Source organism: Podarcis muralis, chromosome 1 (genome assembly GCF_964188315.1).
Source record: "Podarcis muralis chromosome 1, rPodMur119.hap1.1, whole genome shotgun sequence".
NCBI classification, from domain to species: Eukaryota; Metazoa; Chordata; class Lepidosauria; order Squamata; family Lacertidae; genus Podarcis; species Podarcis muralis.
Window position 1 is genome coordinate 65,055,406 of NC_135655.1, and position 18,366 is coordinate 65,073,771.

The following is an 18,366-nucleotide window of genomic DNA, read 5'->3' on the forward strand; positions in this document are numbered from 1 at the left end:
TGATTCTGGGCCACATTCTCCTGGTTAGTGCAGATTACAACAGAACCAGGGTTTCAGTAGCTATGGCTTTTCCCCATACACAAGCATTAGTTAGTCTCGGTTGCTATGTTGCCTGTTGCTGGTGTGCTGCTTTATATTAGAACTAGAAAATAAAGGATAACTGAATCCAGGAATTGTTTTGAATTACCACAGCCAGCCACACACATTCATAGTCACAAATAAAAAGACAAAACACTTGCTGGCAAGCATTTTATTCTTACTCTTGTATTTTCTTTTCCGTTCCAAAAAGATAGTAAAAGGAAAATTCACCAAACAAACCACACAGAAAGTACACAGAAAGTTGAATAATACTGTAGTGACTGCCTGATCTCAGATGAATCCAACACACGAAAGATGCATAACAGTTAGAATCATAGAGTTGGAATAGACCACAAGGGCCATCGAGTCCAACCCCCTGCCAAGCAGGAAACACCATCAGAGCACTCCTGACATATGGTTGTCAAGCCTCTGCTTAAAGACCTCCAAAGAAGGAGACTCCACCACAATCCTTGGCAGCAAATTCCAATGTCGAACAGCTCTTACCGTCAGGAAGTTCTTCCTAATGTTTAGGTGGAATCTTCTTTCTTGTAGTTGCTAGGGGGAAAGGAGGGACATCCTATGGAAATGGCAAGGAATAGAAAATAAGAGAGAAGCAGGAAAAGTGTACTAATGGAGATAGGAAAACAGACAACTCACTTATCAATCACAGCTCTCACTTCTCCCATTGGCTTAAAACACTTGACAGGCAGGAACAACCGTCCAGACAGAAATTGCTTAGAAGAGTATCTGCACCTTTTACTGCATGACATTCTTTCTAGGAGGACTGCAGAATTACTTTAAAACAAAAGAGAAAGAAAGCTCTGCTGTGGGGCTACAGTGAATGCCTTTGTAAGCACTGGGTTGGCAGCCCCCTGGCTTAGTGTGTCCTCTGACCCAGGGATCAAGCTTCAGCTTCCTTTCTTAACCACAGTCTACAGCCACTGTTTGTTCTGGGCTATAGATCATGGTTAGGGAGAAGAGAGCTTAACTCTGCTCCTGGATTCAGGCAGCTAAACTTTGACTAAGATGCCACACTGCACTGATTTAAAAGGCTGAGGGAGGGGCAAAGTGGGCATCAGCTTCTCTTTGGGAGCCAGCACATTTCCATGGTACTGGTAAGCTGTAGTGTGGCTAAACCATAACCAGGGCAATGAGAGTAAAATACTTGTGTGGGTTCTCCCCCCTCAACCCTAGTTGAGACTGAGTTTTTAACCTGTTTAGTCTCTAAGGAAAATAGTCTGGGCCAGTCCTGTGATTGTTATAGTGGGTTTTTGTGGTTGTTGTCACTTACTTTCCTCACAAATCATTCTTTCTTCTCTTCGCCATCAGAGTGAAATCCTGTTTTCATATCATGGACATTTGCAAGTACCGATCCAATTCATATGATACAAATAATCGCAATAAAACAGTGCACCTGAGACCAATTGCTTCAGGTAATGCACCAAATCTCTCAGCTAATTTTGCCAAGATTGGTGCAGTACGAAGTCAGGTAAGTACCTTTGATTTCACTTTGGGTCTCCTATTCACTTCCACCCTCATCCCAGGGTTTAGATCATGCAAGATAATGAAAAGGGGGGTGTCTTAAGGTATTGGAAGGCGGCAGGCCTTTCTAAGAGGGGGAATAAAGATGTATCTGGTTTTAAGGGAATGGTTGTTATGGTTTGGACAATGTAGTTGCACATGACATACTTCTGAATAAAAAGGTGAGGTAGAAATCATGTCTCCTAAACAGAAGATAAATCAACATATTCACTGTCCATTTCGTGCATATTAGGCAGTAGACTAGCTACAGAAGCTCATTGCACTATAAAAATTGTTAAGTTTTAAAAAGTGCTAATAAGCTCTTCATTGTTTTGGCACACAGTGGCTTTGGATATGATGAAATGCAAATGCTTCATCACTCCTATTATTATATTCACCAACCTAAATTGAACAGTCACATTTTCCCCTGTGGGGAGATCCAAAAGTTGAAACTATGTCAGAATCATACCAATCTCCTCATGGGTAAAGATGTGGAAGCTAAGCTGGCAACCGAGGCATCTGTGTTTCTTGTTTTTGCTGCTATTTGTTAGCTTGATGCTCTTCAGAGTCTGGAATTGTATTATGGGAGTATAAATAATTGGGAATCCAGGAGTGCCTTGAGACTTTGCTATGGCACTCTTAGCATTTATCATACTTATCCCCTTACTTGCTCTCTTGTCCACATGGGCCAGGAGAGGAGCCTTCTGTTGTGGCTCTAAATGCCAGCCTGGTAGAGAACCGTGGAGAACGAGCTCTTCAAGATGAGTTACGTTCCTTTTCTAGTAGTTCTCTTGGAAGACATTTTCACAAAATAAAGCCAAAGGTTTTCTGCTCAAGAAATCCTTTGTTGCAGTGCCCCCATGTGGTGAAATATTCAGTGTGCTGGCATGTGCTATAAACATGATATTCATATATTAGGATTTGCTTTTGCTGCATGCAAAAGCATGAACATCATAATCCTCATGCAACATTATAACTTGAGATTTTTTTTAAAAAAAAATGCATGTGAAAATTGTGGCAATCATTTTGTTAACTTATAATATACCTATTATTTTCAGGCATTGGCAGGATCTGCCCATTCAGTTATGCACCATGGAATACCACTGCAGGCAGGAACGGCTCAATTTGGTTGCAATGATGCTTTTCAACAGACACTGATTATATGCCCTCCTACTCTCCAAGGTATGAGGCAATTAAAATGACACGTGATATAAAATTAGATATTCACTTGGTAGTTCAAAGAATCGTCAATTCAGGCTTTTGATAAAACCTACTACAATTAGCCAAGATTTTACTCCAGGTTTTCCATTTTCCTTGGATGATCTAATAACATTGAGAACTCTAGTGGACAAGTATTTTCAAGAAGATGAAACGGAAAGGTGATAGTGGAGTCATATTATTGCATTTTGAGGCAAATTTCCTCACTTTTGTATCTAAATCCCACTGCACTTCCTTCCAGTGAACCAAAATAATCACATGGACCTCATGCATGAGTTGTCTTATCGTTTTTGAGTATACCTGTTGGAATCCATAGCCTACACTTATTCAGCGTTAATCTTACTTTACATGGTAAAAATCCAGAAGCACTGTGGGCCTCTCAGTGTTCCCTCTTTTAGCTTGTCAGCCCTTGACGGTTGCTGTCTGGGTCATGTTTCCTAATATGGATCCTTCTGTAGTCTGTCTGCCCTTTGTTGCTGAAGATTCACTTTTACTTTTACTTCCTTGACATAATTTATGCTATGCACCTTTATTTTTAAAAATCACGTTTAGGAATGTAGGGCTAAAAGAGTGCAGACTTTGTGGAATTTCTTTGAACACCAAGTACAGGCGATGACTCCTCTGTCTAATAGGACTTGATGTGAAAGGCTTGCAACATATGTTCTCTGCTTAATCCCAGAACTAAAAAGGATACATCTGATGACTGAAGGGCTTATTTCACATAGGCGACACAGACTTTTTTATAATTTTCTGGCTAGGATACCTTTCTTGTGCTGACTGCTACACTGTGTTTCAAGTGAAGTGTTTCAGGTTTGGTTAATTTGTGGCATGCTGGCACTCGCGTTATTGGTGCCCACCTCTGATGGAAACAGCATGGAAGCAAGTAGCCCCTCTACACTACAGCATTATCCTCTGATTCTCTGGTTGGCCTGCAGCAGATTGGAGCCTGGCTGCTTCAGTCCCATCTTGGCCATGGTGCAGAAGGAGAAATGAGGAGAGTGAGGAGTTTTGGGGGATGCTTCTGATTGCTAGATTATGGTTTAGGAATCAGGTCAGAAGCGATTTGGCCCCGGGTGATCCCTGGACTGAGCAATGTTTCCCTGAGCAAAGTTTGCATCAGGCTCAGAAATTAATTCTGTATGCTAACCTTTTATGAATTTGGATTCAATCTTAACTCCCCTTTTCATATTTGTGAATTAGGAATTCATGCTAATCATGGGAAGCCCAATGGTTACTCTGTAAGAGTTGATAATGCAGTGCCGTTGGTCACACAGGCCCCAACCCTACAGCCACTCCAGATAAGAGGAGTCCTTTCTCAGGTATGTTGTTTGATGCTGTAGGTTTCACATTTTCAGAGGTTTCACATTTTCAGAGTCATAAACATGAATTAGCTTGACAGATTTTGAAGTAATATCACATCAGTCGAGAGGGACTGTAGATTAGTGACAGGCCAAATGCTTTGCATGTAATCTGTCTCGGCGTTACACTCCCTGCATTACTATGTAAAAGGACCTTTGGGCAGCTGGACTGATAAGATCTGTTATCAGAGTCGTCCGAGAGCTGCTGCCAGTCTGTTCTGACAGTACTTTGGGCTAAATGGACCAGCGGCCTAATTTGAAAAAAGGATGCTAAACATATTGGGATGTAGTTATTCATAACGCTTTATGTGTTTACAACAGACGTGGTCTAACAGAACACAGCAGATCCTGCTTCCAGCATGGCAACAAGTGACGCCTGTGGCTCCTCCTACAACACTAGCTTCTGATTCTGTGGCTGGTCCACAGAGACTTGGAGACTGGGGGTACGTCAAAACAGTATTTTGATTTTGTGCTTGAAAACGAAGTACGCAACTCTGCTATATTTTAATAAGGATGTGTTTTTCTCTGTTCTCCCTAGGAAGATGATTCCCCATGGCAACCATTACAACTCGGTGATGACACAGTCTCTGTTAACCAATCAAATAACTTTATCTGCTCCTCAACCAATCAGTGTGGGCATTGCACATGTAGTCTGGCCTCAGCCCACACCAACCAAGAGAAATAAAGTGTGCCAGAACAGGTTGGTTTTATACAGTGCCTGTGGATCATTTAGATGTAAAAAATAATAATCATTCTTTCAAAATCCCTTTAAAAAGGGGCTGTATATTTATGAATGCTGCATGCTCGCCAAGGTGTTACACCTCAAACTAGTTTGTTTAGAACATTTATTTCTTTAAACATTAAATACTGTGTTACAGTTCAAATTGATCAGAAGCCTACCCGTGAAAACCAAGGGATGGTAACAAAATGGGAAATAATGTAAAGTAGCATTTGCTGCCCTTTGATCTTCTCTCTTCTTGTGACAAAAGTGGCTTTGACTATATTTATCTGCAGAAATAGACTTTGGTGTGGTTATTTAAGAATTGCAGGTAGACGCAGTTAGCAGTTCCTAGACTCATGTGCATGAGGAATTGTAAAATTTGGACTATTGAAAATAGAGACATTGTATAATAGTTATAATATGACTTAGATTAGTATTAAGAATAGTCTTTCTTTTGCTGGCAGCAAGAAACACTTTAAGTGCTCTGTGGAGAAAATGTGCCCCATCACTACAGAAGTTATTTACAAAGGTATGGGACATTTCAGTAATGGAGAAACGTAAGACCGGGAAGGACAGTTACACTATGTTAAGTAACCCCTGATTCATGTCCCCTGAAGTCAGTGAACACAATTCCTGATGATTTCAGTGGATTTTGAATCTGATTCAAAAATGTTTATGGTGTCCAAGCCAGCATTTCTTCATTCCTTCTTTGCTTTTTAAGAGAATGGTATCTTCAGCGTATTGTACTACATTTCATTGGTAAATCCAACTTTGAACCTTGCATTGCAGCATCTGAACAACCCTGCTTGTGATATGCAATAGTTACCTGAAACGTTTTCCATGATTGCTCTGGAAAACAACATTTACAGTGTTACCTGTATGTTCATTGTTTTATGTTTCATGTGTTGATTTATATTCATTGCTGTTTCAAAGTCTTACGTTCTAGTTTGAGTCAATTTGGGGAGGGTGAAGTCAAGTTACTGCATTTGTTTGATAAAGAACATCTTTCTGACATGTCTAAATAAATGTCTTCTTCGCAGGAGTAATGTGTTACAAAATACCAATATCCAAAATTCAGCATTTGTGTCTCCAAAGATAAGCAATGGAAAGGCTGGTGAGAAGCTGAGCTGTGTAGAAACACAGGACAATTGTAACTCAGTTGGTCAGGAAAGCACCTGTTGCAAACCACCCGTCAGGCAGGACCCTGATTCATCTGTTTCAAACAAACAGCGACAGGCTATCATTATTGCAGATTCCCCAAGCCCACCAGTCAGTGTGATCACCATCAGCAGTGACACGGATGAAGATGATGTGGCACAAAGGCATTCATTTGCAGAGTAAGTAGTAGCTTTGGGCTTATTTTAACTCCCCTTTTCCTCAGGGTTGTGCTGGAGAGTTGGTGTTTTGGTGATAGTAAGAGGAGCTTCCTAAATCTACAGCACCAGTACATTCACTTGAATCAGCTTAAATCACTTGGAACACGGCTGCCACTTCTAGGCGGCAGGTTGTTACACCTCTTTGAGTTTCACAGCTTTCAGTCTTGGTAGTATAGCTTAGCACACAGTTGGCACTAAATCAATGCAGCTAGAAGATGTTTAGCGAGAAGTGTGCAGGATGAATGTTTTATTTATGTATGTATGTTTGTATTTCAGATGTAAAGGGAGCCTAGATTGTGAAGCTTGCCAGAGTACGCTAAATATTGACCGTGTGTGTTCATTAAGCAGTCCTGACAGCACTTTGAGCTCTAGTTCTTCTGGACAGTCCAGTCCATCCCCTTGCAAAAGGCCCAACAGGTAAGAAATGTACATAACTGGGTTTGATGTCCCTGTGTGGCAATAAGACCTCAGAGTCCAATTTCTAAAACCTATTTCTGGAAGCATTCTTAAGCATAGTGTAATGTTTACATAGTGTAATGTTTTGATCATACCTGCCTCAACAGAGGTTTCTCTCTGTATATGTGACAATGCTTCTGTGCTGGATTTTTTGGAACAAGGGTTAGGGTAATAAAGCTTCCTGAAGGAAAAGCCTTAGTATGCTGGATATTGCCTGTCACTGTTAGCCTTCTGTAAAGTCTTGATAATTCTGTTAACATAACTGTTTGGATAGATATATGTATTATTTGAGTATGTGGATGAATCATTTCCCATCAAATATCTGTTAAGTTACAGTAAAAAAATATCAAAAATAAAACCATTCCATATGTAAAAACAATTACAAATCCAATACAGAGATTGTCACTTAAAAGGCTTGTTTAAAAGGGAAGGTCTTCCATAGGCAGTGGGGAAAAAACCATAGAGATGGAGTCTTCCTGATATGTAATGATTGGTTATGCCAATCATATCGTTTCTGAAGATAGAAAATAATGAATCTTAAAGATAACGGTCAGCAGCACCTTTCTATTACTGTACGCCCAACTGGTTCTGTGGTTTTCTCGGAATCTAATGGTGATAGCTCAGTTGCATCACTAATTCTTGGATATAAATTTAAATCCATTGTTGAGTTAAATAATTAAGTATTGCAGAGCGAACTCAAATGAGCAGCTCTGTGCAGTTGTGAAAATCGTGGATTTGTGATCATTTTAAAGATCCTTTATAAAATTACCTTGCTGCCCTGACAACGATTGCCATGACAACTATGCAACCCTAATTAAAAAGATGAAAGGAATTGCTAGGGCTGAGCCAGATGTCCTCCAGTGAATATTTTTGACATGCAAAAGGGGCTTCACCACCTCCAATTGTTAGATTAAAGAGTCCCCCCAAGCTTACATTTTTAAACTTGGTTTGTAGTCCTAATCAGCTACAGAATTGGTGTCACTTTTTATTTGAAAGATAACCCTTTCCTACCTACCAGCAGTAACATAGATATGCAGCTATTCAGATTTGGCTACATGACATCACTTAGGGTAAATGAAGTTAATTTAGCTTTAGAGTGCTGTTACAGTCACTAGAATGGATAATAAATGGCAATGAAGTTGCAGCTTCATTGGGGTCTGCAACAGGGTTGCTGCCATCTGAATGATGGTAGGTGGAATATACATGGACACTACCTGTGTTTTGGTTGGGGGCATCTACTTCCCTTCCTCTAGGTGTGGTCTGCTGGCAGAATTAAAGTCTTTTCTGGTGTGAGTGCCACCATAAATCGACCAGCAGTCAGATTGGTAGATCAGGGCTGACATTTATTTTACTGTTAGTTTATTTCATTTTTAAACATTTTTTAGGCTGAATTTAGGAGTAAAACTCTCAAGGTGGCTTCAATAATTATGGAGTAAAATATCAACAGTACTTTCCAAACACCAAACAATACTAAATCTAGCAGTATGAAACATCCAGCCCCCCAAAAGCAACATTAACTGTAACCAAAACCATCAGCAACAAGAGAAAACAATAAACAAAACTAAATACACATTCTATCTGCTCTTTCGTCATAAAAACTTAGAAGTTGCTTAAACTAGTGAAAAGTGGTCTTGGGGAGAGTGAATTGGGATAAGAGTGCAGCATCTCCATTCATAAGTATTGGTTGATTTCTTGGGGAAAGGTACATTTTATGTACAGATCTGAAGCTCCTTGGTTTTTTGAAGATGTCCACACTTTCCCTAGTAGTTTGTTTATAGAATGAAACCTGGGTTGATTTTGGAAAGCTGGAAGTTTAGAGTCAAGAACTTCAGCTCTCCTTTTTAAACTTAATTTTTCCTGTTTTTATTTTGTTTTGTTTTTGGATGTTTGCTGCAGAAGGAATGAATGTGATGTACTGATGTACCCTTCATAATGGTGCTTTACTTTATTTCTGTAGTATGTCAGATGATGAACAAGAAAGTGACACCGTGGATGGTTCTCCCAGTTCAGAGTCTTCAGGCCACGACAGTCCATTCCTAGAAAATAGTTTTGCAGAAGACACCAATGAAAACCCAGAAACAAGAACCTCAGCTAACTTGGAAGCCAAACCAGCTGTCTGTACTGTGGTGGTGCCACCAATGAGGATAGAGAACAGGTTAAATGCAGATGAGCAAATTACAAATGCAGGTAATTGGTGCTTATGTGTTTTCTGTGCTGGCCACGTTTTGTTCAATGTAGATTACATGAATGGGGGACCACCTGGGTAACAGATCATTTCCTGTCTCTTCTCCTGTATCCTCAAAAACCGTCTCGGGGGGGGGGGGGGGACGGGACTCCGGAGAGTTTTTTGGGGGTGCACTTCCCCTCTGAACCAATAATAATATGGGATGTGTGTGGTTTGTTATCTTCTCCCTTGAATGTTCTAATGTTTTACAGTTTTAATGTTTACCATTAAGATGAATAAAGTGAAAACATTAGAAGCAACCCTGATGTATCCTATGTTGATCTTTTCATATTTTGCTAGTTACCACCTGTCAACCACTGGTAAAACGCCGATCTGCCCGTATAAAAACAAACCATCCTTCTGGCTTGGGCAATCGTCAACGAAAATTGATATCAGCATTCCATCAGCAGCACTCAAACCTCAGTCAGGTATGTATGTAAATATTGCAATGTAGAGATATTTTTATTAGTTCAGATATTTTAATGTTGAAATCTACTGCACACACATGACTCAAACCCATCCCCACTACTTCATCTATCTTTCATACTGACCTTTGTTAACTATAATTTTAATCAAATTAACCAAAGAGAAACTTTCAGACTGGTTGAGATATCAGGTAGAGACAATTAACATGCAGTATGCTGGGCTTCCTCGAAGTCTAAATAGCAACTGCAGTGCATACATAGTTTGATATCCCAGTTCCTGATGATGGAGTAGACCACTACAAACATATGACATAAATCTTCCAGAGTCTGCATTTGACACTCTATTTCTTTTCTAGCGTAACACAAGATTCTGGTTTGGACCTAAAGCTCTAAATGGCTTTGAACCTACCTATCTAAGGGGCTGCCACTCTTCTGTAGATGCTTTCCTGAGGATACCTTTTACACACCAGATAATACTGAGGACTCGTACAGTGGTATTTTCTGTGAATGTTGCGAGTGGTTAAGCATACAGCAAGAAATTGTATCTATACCTACATTTTGGGCGATATTCTGTTAATGAGTCCTGTCACTGCAAGCATTTCACAATGGGATTCCCCCCCCCCCCTTCACTGCCTGTGTAGGCCCATGTCCTCACCGAGTCTGTTCCAGAGAGTTGGAAACAGATTTGGTGGGTGGGTGGAGGGTGGGAGGAGAGGGCTATAACTTCCCAATTCCCAAGCAGAAATGTTTGTGCCGACAGAACGTTTGCCTTAGTGCTTTCTTTGATTCCATCCATTGTGTTCAAGTCTGAGAGCTCCTTCAAAAAGTTGTGTAGGAGCTGCTCCTTCATAGTTATAATTTTTTTTTTCTTAAACAAGAAAGAGGCTTTAAACAAAGCCATTGAGAAAAGTTAATTTAATTCAAATACTGGCTCTGGCAATACCTTGAAAGGCCGCAGTATATGTGACATGACCACAACGGCATGGATAAGTGGGACTTGTGTGATTTGCCCTACTTGCGTAGTTGTGGTATTTACATTGGGACATACAAACATGCATACACATACACCATAGTTGTGTAGGAGAACACACACACACACAAATAGTATGGTTCATTTGAATGTGAAAGTGGGCCAAAGTCTAAGTGTTACCCAGTAAGTTTTGTTTTGTTTAAGCATATTTGCTGGTGCTTTGGATCAGTGTGGATCTGGTTTATTCATGCATTCATTTGTGTTTTGTGCTACAAAATTTGTGACTCATGTGTGCTTGTTTTCAACTCATAGATAAGTTTTCTAGAAGTCTCATGACTATATTGAGAAGCATAACTTATAAATTGGTTATTCATATATTCATGAGTTTGTAGATTCCTTTGAAAAAATCTAGTTGAAATTCTCTCATTGTATTTCCATATATAGATGTGCACAATATAATTTGTGATGTTACATATAGATTGGTTTTAAGGGGCAGGGTTCAAGAGCGAAACTTCAAAACTAATATAGTCAAATTTACCTGAAGGTATTCTGAACTGCTTCTCCTATTGCATCACATATCCAATGTCAGATAATGTGATCAATAATTCATATAAAAAGCTTTGAGCTTCTTAATTCATAATGCCATACATCATAGTCTATAAATTGTTCTTATAATAGGGGACATTGACTGTTGGCTCTCAAGCCATTCACATGAGAGGTCTTGTCTAATTCCCAGAACTATTTTGTTTTCCACTTTCCGCCAGTCCCAACATTATAAAATGGGGTGGAACAGAAGATAGGCTGTTCTTCCTGTCACAGTATGAGGATTTTGGGGTCACCAGGTTCAGAATAGGAGAAAAAACACGACTGCACACAATGGATTTGGATTTGCAAATGAAAGAGCTCCTTCCATTCACAGGCAGAACTGTGATTTAGTGGAGGCTTCTGTTGGGGGGGGGGAGAAGGAGGGAAGCAATTTTCCAATTTCTCCTTCCCCTGGAGCCTCCAGTGCCGCCTCTCACATGGTTCCAGAGGGTCCTCCAACCTTCTAGGGTAGCTTTTCAGAGGGCTGTAGAGGGACAGACATAAGTAAAAATTGCCTGCTCCCCCCTTCAGTGGGAATATTCTATGATCAAAGTTTCACTTAAAAAAACTCTGGATCCAGGTCAACAAATATTAAAATTAGGAGCTGTAATTGCTGCAGTACGTGTTGACCAACACTAATTTGCATGGCTTTAAAAAGGAATGGACAAATTCAAGGTGGATAATTCCATCAGGCTATTCCAATCCTAACTAGATGGAAACTCTATATTCAAAGATGATACACCTCTGAGTACCAGATGGTGGGGACAAACGGAGGATGCTTTTTCTCATGCCTTGCTTCTAATCTTCTCAGAAGCATCTAGCCCAGGTGTCTTCAAGCTTTTCAGACCCACGACCCACTTCCAACCCAAACATGCATTTGGGGACCCATCTCTTAACCTTTTACCATATATTTGCATAGTGATAGCGCTCCTGTTGTGTGACCCACCTTGGGTCAGGCTGTGACCCACAAGTATGGTCCCATCCCACCAGTTGAAGACCACTGATCTAGCTGACCATTTATGGGAACAAAATGCCAAACCAGATGACCCCTTGGTATGATCCAGCAGCGTAGTTCTTATGATTGTGGGGTGGTGGACATATATGACCAGAAGGAGGTGGAGGAAGCCCATCCCCAAAGATGTTTCAGGCAGCGCTGGTGGGAACAGAAGAAAGATTGTTTAGATGTGATAGCTGTCCACTTTTGAGACGGGGGAATCTTGTATTTACTGCTTGAAATTAACTGCAGTTTCTCTTGAGACAGGTTCAACACTTTGGATCTGGGTCTCAGGAGTGGAATGGAAACTGTGGTCATTGGAGACAGCAGGCTTATATCCCAGCTAATGTTGCCAGTCATGCATTCTCCCTTCAACATGGAAGTCCCACTCATACCTCAGTCCATGCACATTTGGCTGGAAGTACACATCTTGGAGGACAGCCTGCTATTCTGCCGTATCCATCATCTGCGCCCCTCACTACTGCTGCTCCCGTTGCCCACATCCTAGCCTCACCATGTACCTCAAGACCGATCTTACAGCATCCCACTTACAGTATCTCTCATCACGGTGGCCTAGTTCACCAGGTCCCAGTGGGCATAAATCCCCGGCTGCTACCTTCCCCAACCATCCACCAGACTCAGTACAAACCAATTTTCCCACCACATTCTTACATTGCATCACCTGCTTACACAGGATTTCCATTGAGTCCAACGAAACTCAGCCAGTATCCATTTATGTGAGAACTCAAGTACGCTGACAGAGCTCAGTGATACATACATGTGATTTGAGAGGAAAACATGGTATTTAATAAATATTAGCCATGGCACAACAAAAAGATATTTTTTTTAATCATGTTAGACTTGGGTGCAATTTAAACAACCTTGAGCTTTAACTCACTTTTAATGTGTTTTTGCACATTTGGTATAAATTTGTCTTTAGTCATGTTATCTTCTTATAGAGTAACTCCAGACAGGTGACTTATGGGAGCAGAAATCCAGTTTTGCTCCTACTATTTTTTATAAAATTGCCTTCTAACTAGTGCGAGACACGTCTACATTTGGGAAGCCATTGAGTGTACAGATTTAGAGCAACAGATGCACATGTGTCATCAGTATCATGTATGAGTAACTTGTTTGTATTATGTATCTTGGTGTTCAGTGTCGAGTCACTTATCTAAAAAAGGTTGAGCTGTTCTTCACATTGCATGTGTCCTTTGCATGGGCAAAAACAAAGTTGCCTAGAAATTTGCTCTTAAATGTTGGTGTCCTAATAATCTCAGCTGCATTGTAAACTGTTCCCACACATAGTGCCTTAAATATTTGAGGTTGTTAATGTTACTATATTATAAATGTTGAGGACTGCAGCACTTAACATTCAGTTTTGCTGATTATTTCATAGAGTTATGCGCGCTCTCTCTTTCTTTTTTTATTTGTGTGTGGTATGATTTTAGTATAGGTTGTGATTTCTTTATCTAGGGGACAGCATGTTTTGCTGTAGCTGAATTCTGCTGTCTGATATTTCCCCCCCGAATGATCAGCTTCACGGAAAGCATTTTGTAGTTCATAGGAAAAGTTGATTCAGTAGCTGTTGAATTAAAAAAATGGTGTTTTATACTGTTCAGTGGAACTGCAATACAATCTAAGTAGTTTATTTTCAAAGTGTTTAAGTCCAACTGGATTTTAATAACCTGTTAGAGGTGCAGTAGGCATGACTTGGCTAGATTATGAAAGAAAAAAGCAAAATGCTCATTGATTCATGCTGTGGTTTCATCTTAGCTTGAGCAAACCATGCAGTATTTAATAAATAGTAGCAGAATATTTACTATTGAAGCTTGAAAAGGTGTGAGTACTTTGTGTGCAATTTTTCATTTATGCATGGGAGAGATTTTAGCCTTTTTACATTCTAGTATTTGTTCTAGCCTTTTTTTGGGGTGGGGGTATTTTCTTATTTAATACATTCCGTCAGGGACAACAAATTACATGCATTTTCCCCTCTAGGAAGTGCATCATTTCTCTGTGTGTGTGTTTTTTTTGTTCTTGTTCAAATAAGATTGCTTTTGCAGCACCAAAGACTTAATCATCCATTTCCTATTAAAAGGTAGCTACTTTTTTCATAGACCTCAAGTGTAGTGATAGGGATGGGTTTTAAAAGGAGGGTATTAAAGTGAGGTTGTGTTTTAGCTTATGAGGCAAGTAATAAATTGTATCATCTATCTTGAATGTATCATAGATAAGCTGCTATATAATGATTGCCACTTCAGATAGCTGTGAAATTAGGTGATTTAACTAGTTCTTACCCTTCTAATTTCTGTATAAGTCTAATGACATGAAATGGAAGTATAGGGTTGATTTTGTTTTTGTTTGCTTTCATGTTTGGAGTGTTGTAACTACTATATTGTAAATGATGGAAGACAATTGCATATGTTATTTTGGGGTGTGTTATTTGCATCAGTATTTTATCTCCATTAACTATCATTGCATATAAATGGGTGTATCCATGTAATTTAATTTGTATGTGTTCATATTGACATTGTGTAGACACTTAAGAAAACTATCTTGGTGGCTTGACTTAACTTTTTTTTATATAAACAAAGATTCTGGAATACAGTTATTGCAGCATAGACTGGAATAGGAGTGCAAAGGGTTTCTCTCAAGCACAATCCTAGGCATGTTTACTTAAAAGTAATTCCCACAGAGTTCAGTGGGCATTACTTCTAGGAAAGTGTGAGGATTGCAGCCTCAGCAGTCTAACAGCTGATAGAGTTTTTCTTTGTTCCATTAACACAAGCAGTGTTTTATTTAATGAATGTCTAAGTGGAAAAAATGTGCCTACATTTGATTTACTTTTCAGGACTGAAATACAGCAGTATTAGTTGACAAAAACCAAAACCAGCAGTACATTTTAACGGCTGAATATGGAAATAAACCCTAACCCTTTCTCACAACTCTTAGGCCACAGTCAGAGAGCTGCAGCTTTGCATGACCAGGTGGGGCTTTTAAAAAAAGCACCCTGTGTCATGTACCCCCCCCCCAAAAAAAAATCACTTCTGAAAGTTGGAAAAGCTTAAAACCCAGCTTTGTGATAATGGCATGGGAGAGTTGCTGTTCAGATGAAAAGAGTGACAAGTCCCACTGAGTGCAGACATGCTCTTGGGCACACTAAAGGAGTATTCTGGTTTTTTTCATAAACAGTTTTATGTGTTTTGTAGAAATACAAATGTGTCTCTATCAAATAAAGACAAGAATAACGTGTTCTAATTTGAAACCTTTTCAGCATATATTGAAGCAGATGGAATCAAGAAAATAATCAAGCAGATTTTGTCATGTTCCTTAATGTTTATGGTTCAGTAAATTCCTCTTTTCTGTTAACTCCTTGGTGTTGAGAATGGCATTTCTTGGTGCTTATCTCCATTGCCGGCAGTGGACGCATCAGGAGCCATGAGCACCAGAAGTTAGCTTACTTTTTCTATAATTGTCACCAAATAAAAATAAAAATGTATTCTCTTAATTTACTTGGACCTGTCTTGCTCTGTAGAGTATTTACTATGTTTTGAATTGTGTTTGGGATACAAAGCTAATGTACTTGATACATTACACCATGTCAAACATAGAACCACTTCTAAGAGTAATACCCAAAGGTAGCCTCTGACTCCTAGCATATTGCAAAAGAGCAAATATTTTTTACTTTTCAGAAGTGATAAATTAAGTTCTGCCACAATCAGCACTGAGCATAATGTGCTACTCAACAACCAGTTCTGCAATGAGCATTGCAGTGAAGGACTAGATCTTCTGCCCTCTCTCAGGCTATACTCTGCAGTTGCACAGCAAAACAGTTCTGTTGACTTTGGTTGCAGCGGAATAATTTAGCTGTGGGATAACCTACTTATGGTTGCTGTGGCTTTAGGAGGGCTAAGAGTCTGTCCAGACAAAAAATTGGTGTGATCTATGGTCAAAGTAACCCCATATATACATCTTATTCTTCTGATGCCTTTTAAATAAAACACTGCACGATAACAAAATTGCATACGATTTTTAATTTGGAAATTTAATTTTTATATGAATCCCTTGTATTCGGTTTTTAACTTTAATTCAGGGTGTGTTATTGATCAAATATACTACTGTATTAACTAATTATTTTATTTTTAATTTTCAAATATTCTGTATTTACAGCTAATTTTAACTTGGTTTGTGTTCGGTAAATGCTAAAATCACACTGCAAGCTGTAGAAAGATTTGTTTTAGAACTAATATAGATTTGGTTACTAAGTTTGAACTGTTACAGTTTAACAATTATTTGTAGACTTGTGGCTTTTTTGTTCTTGATTTCTGTGCTACACTAGTTTGCCATGTAGCAATTGCACTGTGCAATATTACAATAAGAGGACTGGGAAAATTTTTATGGATGTAATGTTTCCTACAGTTTGCGATAGTATTTCTCTCTAGTTCTCAGTGATTTAAATGTGACCAAGCCTTCTGTACTTTGTCACAAAAAGCGGGTTTTCCAGGTGACTATTTTGGTGAGTGTCAAAATAAGAATTTATGGTGTATTACTGTCGAGATTCACTTTGAATTAAAATATATATTGCAGCAAATGGAACTTGTCGGCTTTTATTTTTATTAAAGTAGATTGAGATAACTGAAAAGCTTTTCAATCTTTTCTCTAACTCTCAAGGGCTCATTTATATAAATTTCCAGTTTCACAGGATTCAGGCCACCAGCTTTATCTTAGTGATGTGATTTCCCCCCAAATAGTTTGACTGAAGTGATCTTCAAGAACATTTGAGCTTCCATTTTTGGCCAATCAACAGAAAATGTAACTATTGGAACACATGGTGGTTTTGGACTTCATTGAAAATTGCAGCTTTTCTGACATGTAGTTCCTCTGAGATGCCAGTGGAATGGTGATGGTACAAGTTGCCAAATGGTGGGGAAAACATTCGTCTTAAGGATGTATTGAGACATGATGCTCCAGTAGTTTATTATTTATTTCCATTGGCAATGGAATACATGTGATCTGTGTTAGAAGAGCAGACAGTCTGATATGGAACTGATAGAAAAGAATATCTGCTCATGTCAGTCCCATGGAGAGAATCATTGTGCTAAAAACCACAAAGTTTATTCGTAAAGCAGTTACACTTTTTTTTTGCCAAAGCTCCTAATTTTGATGAAGGATGATGAAAACATCAGGAGTGGGAGAAGGAATAGCCAGTTCCTATTTCTATTAAGGCTGCTGTGAATGTTACATTATAATTATACCTTGTGGTGCCAACTGCATTTTAGTTCTAGGTAGCTGAAAGCCTACCTCACAAGGGCAATGGTTAGTGAAAAATGGGCAGGCAGTAACAATAGCCTATCCCCAGTATAACGTGGAAGCAAAGTGAAACTGCCATGGAAGAAGAAGAAGAGAAGATGATTTTGGATTTGATATCCCGCTTTATCACTCCCCTTCAGGAGCCTCAAAGCGGCTAACATTCTCCTTTCCCTTCCTCCCCCACAACAAACACTCTGTGAGGTGAGTGGGGCTGAGAGACTTCACAGAAGTGTGATTGGCCCAAGTTCACCCAGCAGCTGCATGTGGAGGAGCAGAGACGCGAACCCGGTTCCCCAGATTATGAGTCCACTGCTCTTAACCACTACACCACACTGGAATATAATAGTTTCCTTAGGGCAAATTTCCCCATCCCCAACGACATGGACATAGATGAAGAAAAGATCTCCAAGAGATGAAGCAATTGATGTGCAGAATGTAATAGGAGATCTCTTGCCAATCCTTGTGCTATTTCCAGGTAGTAGCAAGTTATTGATCAGAGGTCAGCAAACTTCAGCAGGGGGCCTGTCCCTCAGACTTTGTGGGGGACTGGACTATATTTTGGAAAAAAATAATAATGAACGAATTCCTATTCCCCACAAATAACCCAGAGAAGCATTTCAAATAAAAGGACACATTCTATTCATGTAAAAACACCAGGCAGGCCTCACGAATAACCCAGAGATGCATTTTAAATCAAAGGACATATTCTACTCATGTAAAAACACGCTGATTCCTGGACCATCAGCGGGTCGGATTGAGAAGGCGATTGGGCTGCATCCGGCCCCCAGGCCTTAGTTTGCCTACCCATGCTATTGATGCTAATTATGCTTTTGGACAAGACATTTCACCCCCAGTAAGTTTCCTTTTACAGTGGTGCCCCGCAAGACAAATGTCTCGCAAGACGAAAAACCCGCTAGATGAAAGGGTTTTCCGTTTTTGAGTTGCTTTGCACGACGATTTTCCCTATGGGCTTGCTTCGCAAGACGAAAACGTCTTGCGAGTCTTGCGGTTTTTTTCCGCTCCCCCCCTTTTTCTAAGCCGCTAAGCCGCTAATAGCCTTTTAGCCGCTAAGCCGCTAAGCCTTTAATAGCCGCTAAACCGCTAATAGCGCTAATCCACTAATAGGGTTG

The 18,366-nt window shown here is 39.7% G+C and overlaps 1 protein-coding gene across 6 annotated transcripts in view; it reads left to right on the forward strand.

Moving 5' to 3' along the window:
- HIPK3 (homeodomain interacting protein kinase 3) overlaps positions 1-16,517 on the forward strand; it is a 64,054-nt gene extending 47,537 nt beyond the window's left edge. For 4 of the 6 annotated variants that reach the window (XM_028730435.2, XM_028730445.2, XM_077930119.1 and 1 more), the window contains exons 7-17: positions 1,408-1,567; positions 2,658-2,781; positions 4,018-4,136; positions 4,497-4,618; positions 4,714-4,875; positions 5,937-6,233; positions 6,549-6,689; positions 8,686-8,915; positions 9,253-9,380; positions 9,734-9,871; positions 12,194-16,517. In XM_028730435.2, the coding sequence (XP_028586268.2) occupies positions 1,408-1,567; positions 2,658-2,781; positions 4,018-4,136; positions 4,497-4,618; positions 4,714-4,875; positions 5,937-6,233; positions 6,549-6,689; positions 8,686-8,915; positions 9,253-9,380; positions 9,734-9,871; positions 12,194-12,667 (2,095 nt within the window). In that variant the 3' untranslated portion in view covers positions 12,668-16,517. Of the gene's footprint in view, positions 1-1,407; positions 1,568-2,657; positions 2,782-4,017; positions 4,137-4,496; positions 4,619-4,713; positions 4,876-5,936; positions 6,234-6,548; positions 6,690-8,685; positions 8,916-9,252; positions 9,381-9,733; positions 9,872-12,178 lie in introns of all 6 variants that reach the window. The other 2 variants (XM_077930122.1, XM_028730463.2) reach the window with 2 other exon arrangements.
- Positions 16,518-18,366: the final 1,849 nt, after the last annotated feature.